The 7,764-nt window shown below is 44.2% G+C and overlaps 1 protein-coding gene across 1 annotated transcript; it reads right to left on the reverse strand.

Annotated features, from left to right (window-relative positions):
* Window positions 1-245: 245 nt before the first annotated feature.
* LOC147422718 (uncharacterized) lies at window positions 246-767 on the reverse strand. Its single transcript, XM_086503825.1, has one exon. The coding sequence runs from the start codon at window positions 765-767 to the stop codon at window positions 246-248; it is 522 nt and encodes a 173-aa protein (XP_086359951.1).
* Window positions 768-7,764: the final 6,997 nt, after the last annotated feature.

A 7,764-nucleotide genomic window follows, 5' to 3' on the forward strand; every position in this document is an offset into this window, starting at 1 on the left:
GTTAATCAATTCTTTTGAGTAAAACAACTAAGTTTATTATTTGCAACACATACGCGTTAACAAGCTTTGTGTTCCTAGCACTAGTTGCATCAATTACTATCGTGAAGCATGTAGGGAAGACTAAATCTCAATTAAGCTCAAGAGTAAATTATTTATCAAGAGTCAGTTTCTCTTCCAAAAAAAAATCAACGTCTTCTATTGATGTAAGAATACCAATGGCCTTATTACAAAATGTTATAGTAACCCTAATCCTCAGGTGTATATTTGAAGTTGTGATATTCTTGGGCACTCTTTAGGAAGATGCGCGGAGGATTTTCTATAGGGGCTAATAGTCGATAAGTGGCGGGGAGTTGTGGTAATCCTATTGTCCATCCCTTGCCCAAGAAGTGGCTAGTTCTGCCTATAACAATCACTCGGTCTTTTGGAATGACTGTAATGACCTTGTCATGGACCCACCGATTGAGGTTGACGCTTCCATCTGCCGCCATTGCTTTGACATTGGTTGGCCAAAAGGTATAGTAATGGACCAGCCTTAGCTTCTCGCACCATTTGATGTGGCGAAGATCATTATTTAAATTCCCTAAGCTTCCAGCCGTGATGGTAAAAGTACTCCTACGAGACCACCAGGCTTGAGACCATCCTCGTTGGGTTTGAAAACGCGGCGGAGTGGTCGATATCTCAAGGATCCTCATGATTGATGCCCGAAAGTCGTAGTCGTTTGATCGACATGCAGACATGTACATGATGTTGAACACCTGAAATCGCATGTATGCCTTATGCTGATCCTGAAACGTGTTATATATAAATACGTAAGAATCTAAGATCATTTTAATAGAGTAATTTAGAAACAAAAGTAGCAATAGTGAAAAAAAAAACACATTCTTCCCCTACATTCCCCTCTTAACGTTGGGTTAACCTCTGTTTATCCTTGGCTCTGATACCAATTGTAAGGTCCCTGTCCTAAAAGATCGGGGCGACTTGGAAGATAGCCTTCTTTATCCTCTAAATCCATTGACGACACCCTACTCTGATAATGCGAAGCAAGGGTACGAGCAACGAAAGAGAAGAAGACTTCCACCTGATGTGTTCGTAGTTACAGGACCCTACACCACAAGCCAGGTCGATGAGGTTAAAGGTTCTATGGACTCTAGATCCTACATTATAAGAGAAGAAAATCGCTTTCACATATTAAGGATTCAAAAACAACACCTTTTTCCCCACGTTTAAGAGGCACGGCCGCCATCCTTAATTCCTAAATATGACAAGAGATAAATCTCTAACTAACTAAGACAAAGTGAAAAGTACTCGACTAATCGAGTCCACCCATCCTTGACTGACAACCTGAGCCAGTCCCCACTTTCCACACCGCACTTACCCGTTCTTTTAATTTTATCTAATTACTACCACGACATATACAACAATGTTTCTTAATCAATTCTTAATACAAGTTCTTTAGTACAATCCTTTCAAACATCATCAAACAATTCTTTCATAACCAGAGTTAAAGAATTCTATAATCCGCAAAAAAAGAGTCTTTAGTTCTATACAAGTTTTGCTGCTAACCATGGACTTTCTCTGTCTAACCGACAGAGCCTTTGCAAAGGTTTTTCCTGATCCCTAACCGCGAGATGCGCATACTTCCCTTTTGCTAACTGCAAGGGACATCTTGCTATCCGCAAGGCATCTTGCTAACCGCAAGGTAAAAAAAAGAAAGTTGATGACCTCAACTTTAATTTCCGCTAACCGCGGATTCCTCTCGCTAACCACGAGTTCATCTGGAAACAAGATTTTCTTTTAGTATTTCATATTCTAAATGTTTCTTTCAACAAGATCAATCAAAATCATATTCTCAAACCATAATCACTTATCAACAATATTTCTTTATCAAACAATAATAGTTTATAAAAACAATACTTTTACTACTTTAAGAAACATATGCTTGTTTCATGTGATTGAACAATCACTTTTCCGGTCGGTTTAAGGTAAGGTGAAATCTAAATTCATCTTACCGGTCAACATGAATACTATGCATAATTATAAATTTGTTTTACCGGATTTGGAGCGCGTGCGACTAACTCCTGTGCTGGCAAGTTGGATGGCTTCGACTTCTTCATCGATTGATGCTTCCGCATGAGGTACGTTTGGAGTTGACACCCTTCTTCCCACCTTCCTTGGTGGTGCAACGGCATGGGCGTCCTTGGAACTTCGCGTTATACGCTTCGGAGCTATAGCTTCGGAATGGAGAAAAGAAAAGCGCGTTGATGGGGAGAGAGAGAGAGAGTGTTCACAAGTCGGGTGACGACACGTCGAAGATTGGAGATGGAGATGGCTTGAAGGTGAGAGGTTAAGGGAGAGAGGCTTCCTCCGGCGCGTCGTTGTGAGAGAGCTTCCGCTTTTGTAGATGTGTGTGTTCAAAGTGAGAGGAGAAGGGTCCTTTATATAGGCCTTAGGGGGGTGCTAAAAATACTGAGAGGTTTCAAGAATAGGAGAAGGAAAAGCTCGCGCGTCGTAGCGGCTCTTTTTTTTTTTTTCCTTGACGTTCGTGAATCTTATGCGCGATTTTAAAAAGCTCTATACTTACAAGTTCCCATTCTATTTTGAAAGAGATAAGAAAGAAGTATCCTAATTTTGACTCACCTCTCTTTCTCTCCTAAAAATACTATCTCTAAGCTTTTTCTTCACACATAGATTAGGTTCCCACATAAACCTATCGTTCCACATAAACCTATCGTTCCACATAAAGAAAAATCATAAATAAATGGATTCTGAACCCGATTTTCAATCCGATTGCTCTGATAAACTCATGATGACTCACAAAATTGAGAATCTCAATTGCTTTGCAAAATAACTGAAATGGCTTATATGAATAAATGTTGGGTACATTACACACGTGGGGTCCATGTTGTAAACCAGGGGCTTGGGCAACCCGCCTAAAGGAAGGCCAACAGCAACATGAGCTATGTATATAGTGCACATACAAGTTGTGGTATGCTCTGTGTGGTTAGTTTGGTGTTCTGCTCAGTGTTGGTGTGGTTATGCCGTTTTGGTGTGCAGTGAGTATGCTTTTGGTTGAACATAAATGTTCAATAGGGGGGTGGGTAATGATGGTGCAACCAAAGTTGGTCCGCGCTATAAAGTGTGTTATGCAAATCAAAGGGTGCTAACATGTGCAATCTAGAGAGCTAAAGCAGGTATGAAGGCTCTGAGCAGGCAGGTGGCAGTGGAAATGCAGGTTTACAGTGTTTTTTTAGGCCAGGGAGCCTCCAAAGTGAGATAATTATGATGGAAAGGCAAGGTTTCCAAAGTGCAGGGATGTGTCCTAGAATGAAGTGTTCGAGGTGCTCTAGAAGCTCGTCCAGACCGCTCATCAAACGGAGCCACGATGTGCGAGATATGTGAGCTCAAAGTTAGAATGCTTTGCAGATCCCCAACGGGCAGGGCAGGTACAGATAGGTGGTCAGAACTAGTATCAGTGGATGCATGCGTAAAACTTGAGCTGTGGAGCATGATGATCTTTCTGGATTGCCATTCGGAGCTCAGATGGGCAAGTTATGGCTTGTGGAGTATTTACAGGGGGTCGGGTATGTGCTCACCGGGCCACGTCGATAGGCGTGCTGACAAGGACTTTTTTTTGGAGTGGCCAAGGTTTTGAAAAAGCATACAATGTCAGAAATCAACCAGAGTTTGCGTCGCACTGATCAAAGTTGTGGACACTGGGATACGTTCAAGCCAACAAACTCACACACGATCATGACAACGATGGGTCCGATTTCTCCTGCATTATGGATCACCGTTCGAGGATGTGGGATGGCTGAAATGTGGTGAGGCTCTTGGGATATAAATTCAGTAAGAGGAAATCCGATATGGCAAGGCTAAACAAAAACCTCATGAGGATGTCTGGTCTTGAGCACCGGCGGCATACCAAATGGAGGCTCGGAGATTAAAGTCCTTTCTTTGTTGTAATTTCAAAAGGCAGGTGGTGGTTGGAAAAAAAGGGGTTCTCAATACTCAAGGGGAGGGCCAAAGAAAAAGATTTTCCTTATTTTTGAGGATTAGCTTTGGAGTCGGCGCCGGGGCTTAGAAAGCAATTGTTTTTTTTCTTATTAAAGCTAAGAGGAGGGGGAAGAAGAGTGGGTGTTTTTGAAAAAGGAGAAGGAGAGCTTTTCTTTTGGGGAAAAAGACGAGAATTGGAAGAGGGAGGTTTTTTTTCGTACGCTCGATGTCGGCACGCACTATCCAGAAGTGGCTTGGAAGGGCATGAGCTTTGCAGGTGAAGAAGGTAGCGAGGGCTACCAAAACGTAGAGCTGCGGCCGAAGTGAAGCGAGAGGTGAATTTTTCCATCGAGGCGTGTGCCGATCAATTCGTTTTGTCGAGGGAGGTGTGTGTCCCTCTGTATGAAGCGGCGATGGCCATGGAGTAGCCTTGAGCACAGTTCATGGAGTTTGTACATGGTTTCTGGTTTGAAGGAGAAGCTGTGATTGTCGATTTTGGTGTTGTCTCTTCCCCCTTCCCCCCTTTCTTCTTTGCTCATCTCCAAGGTGTGTGGTGCCGGTGTGTGTGAGCGTGTGCGCCCCCCTGGGCCCCCTGTGTGTGTGAGAGAGAAAGAGAGAGAGGTGTTGAGTTGCGGAAGAGCTGAAAGCAGGCAAGATTGGTGTGATCGTTGTTTGATGATCGTGCAAAGCGTGTGTGCGTTGGGCAAAGTGCAGGCGAGGCCCTGCTAGTGTGAGTTGCTTATTTTGAAGGTGTTTTCGAGAGGACAGGGGTGATGTGAATACCCTGAGCTATATAGGGACCATTGCGTGTGTGTCGGGTGTGTTCCCCATTCCCCCTCTCCAGCGGCCTACCAGCTTGACCAAATCAGATGGGATTTGAACCAAAGCATGTCCTAATAGAATAGAGCCTTTCTATACCATCAAATGACCATTCGGCTGGGGTCGATGGGGTCCCTAGTAGAAAAGTTCGGTTTTTGAAAAATGCCAGAATTCGGACCTGACTCCACAGATGGCTTGCGTATGAGGTCCAGTCAAATTCGGCATTGTTAACCCTCACGGCTCACGGTCACCCTATCACCTACGACGGACGTTCTAACCTACGGTGGACATTGTATTATTTATTTGGTAGAGTCAGGTACCGGGCTTGTCGGTCCAATAGGAAAAGGGTAAGAGTGATCGCCGATGAGAGGCGCACTCTAACTGGAACATTCAAGGGATTAGTTGGCTAAGCATGGGCGCCCAAGTGTGAATGGGGCGGGCTCATATAAAAGTCAACTAAACCTAAAATTCACTCATTCTCTCATTTGTGCAATAGAAGAGTGCTCTTGCTCCATCTCCATCTCCATCTTCTTCTTCTTCACCTCCTTGTGTGTGTGTGTGTGTGTGTGTGTGTGTATGCGAGCGAGCGAGAGAGAGAGAGAGAGAGAGAGAGAGAGAGAGAGAGAGAGAGAGAGAGAGAGAGAGAGAGTGGACGATCGAGCATTACGAAGGCACAACGGTGGAGAAGCAACGGCTCCTTCTTCTTCGCGGCGAGGAATCCTCCACGAAGCAAGCGTAGAGCGGTGAGTGACACACCATCGCCTTCTTTGAGCTTACTAGTTTAAGCTTGTTGTGTGCTTGGAGCCATTTGTGGCTCGCATACGGTGTATCGGCAAGTTCCTTGCATTGACACGTGCGACATTCGCGCACATTTTTGGCACCGCTACCGAGGAATGCCATACATGAAGCTCGAGTAGCACTATGTGCTTCTCCGTGGTGCAATTTCTATTGTAGGAAAGGTAAGGAAGGAGTGTGTGTGTGTTGAGAAGAGGGATTTGGTGTTATACTGTGTGTTTTTTTAATTAATGGAGTTTTCAAACGTTCTCTGTTTATTCTCTGTGTATTAAGGTAGTTAGTTTTCTTTGTTAATAGAGATTTCAAAGGTTCTGTGTTTATTCTCTGTGTATTAAGGTAGTTAGTTTTCTGTGTACAGTAAGTAGGAAGTAAATTAGGGAGAGTTAATAGAGTGTTAGTGTGTAAGAGTAGGTATATTAGTTAGAAGTAGGTAGATAGAGTGTGTATGTGCTCTCGCGCAGGCCGCGGCGACCTTATCCTTTTAAAAAAATAATAATTAAAAAAATAAAAAAATAAAAAGTTTAAAGGTAGAACCGGGATCGGGAATATCTCCCAAACCCAAGCTCAGACCCAAGCCCAAGCTCACGCTCAAGCCTAGGCCTCAGTCACCTTTAAAAAAACGAATTTTAGCTTCACACGTAGCTAAAATCAATTTTTTGAGGACCAACGGAACGTCAGATGCCCGAAAATTGTGCTGTAAAGCACACAGTGACCCTCTAAGTGATACGCTCGTTTTGAGCTATCACACACTTTAATAAAAAAAAATCAAACATTAAAAAACATCAAAAATAAGAAAAAATCAAGTAGAAAACGGGATGCAAAACACCCACAAAACAAAGCAAGTAACCTTTGAGGGTACTTGCCGACACTTGTAGGGCACCCAAAGCACATGTATCTATGCTCTGGTCGTGTGCTAGAGTACGAACAACTAGCTAGTGCTTCGATTTACGCGGGTCCTCACTATCCTTCCACGCTAGGGTCTACGCCCTCGGCGGGGACCCAAGGTAGTGCAACCCAAGACCCAAATATAGCGGCTAGCGACTCTTCCTCTGACTACGATATTATGGAAGAGCATCTTACACAAAGCCCCGAGGGAACAAATGAAACCGTGCCTAGCTGGGCCCAACAACCTGGAACTAGTGTTTTTAGTCTTTTGATGGAAACTTTTAGTAGAGCTAAACGCTCTGAACCTACGGCTAGTGAAGTAAACGAAGGGGGTCACATCTCCTGTAGACCCCACACTCCCTCAGAGTGTCCACGTGGACATTCTACCTACCTCATTTAATGAGGAGCCTACCGAGCTACCACCTTTCAAAGTCGCCTCTAAGGTAGCGGTGACTAAAATTCAAAACACGGGAAGCAACATTGCATCCACCTCACGACAACCCTCTGGTACACCAAGTTTGGACAGGGTATTTCTCAATGAAAATTGGGAATATGACCTACACATGGAGACTTTGACCGACCTATACATGGGCTACACATACCATGTGGGTTGGTTAGAAGTTGTACAATCCACATCTAGTGCCACTAGTCTAGAGGAACAACAACACATGATCTGCAATGTCATCCATAGGATTATCCAGTCCGAGAGACAAAATCGTGGAATAAACATACCTTCGACCGGTCCTATGCGATTTTTAGACACGGGCAAAGGGAAACAACCCACTCTATCACAAATGGAGACTCCCCCAATGAGTCCCATCGATCCCCCATATGTTGTTTCGCCAGGGGTCTCAATGCTATCTGAGCCCACAAGTGATAGCTTTACTTTTCCAAGTCTAGCTCATCTTTCCCTGGATGACACCCTGGATACCATGCCTACCCCAATGATGGGCATGCCAAGAAACACACCATGGACCTCGTTTGTTAGTAAAGCACCGCTACATGGTAGCGCAATGCCTGCAATAGTACCTACAAGTGCCTACCAATCGTATGCACCTATGGGTCCACGTACTCATGTAGTCCCTACCCCTCCCATTGTTTCAACTACGTATGCTCCACAACCACAATACACAAGTTCTTATTTCCATGGGACTATACCGGCTAGAATTAGCATGTCACATCCGACGTCTGCTATGCCTAGGGCCACTCATATGAACTATGGACCACCACTTGGCACAACATCGTACCCAACGTGGAACCCAAGGGCTTCCT

This window comes from Adiantum capillus-veneris, chromosome 27 (genome assembly GCF_014529385.1).
Source record: "Adiantum capillus-veneris isolate H3 chromosome 27, ASM1452938v2, whole genome shotgun sequence".
NCBI classification, from domain to species: Eukaryota; Viridiplantae; Streptophyta; class Polypodiopsida; order Polypodiales; family Pteridaceae; genus Adiantum; species Adiantum capillus-veneris.

What these genes read in the sequence shown, in the direction of transcription:
- LOC147422718 (XM_086503825.1), bottom strand. Translation starts at nt 767, where the DNA reads ATGCGATTTCAGGTGTTCAACATCATGTACATGTCTGCATGTCGATCA.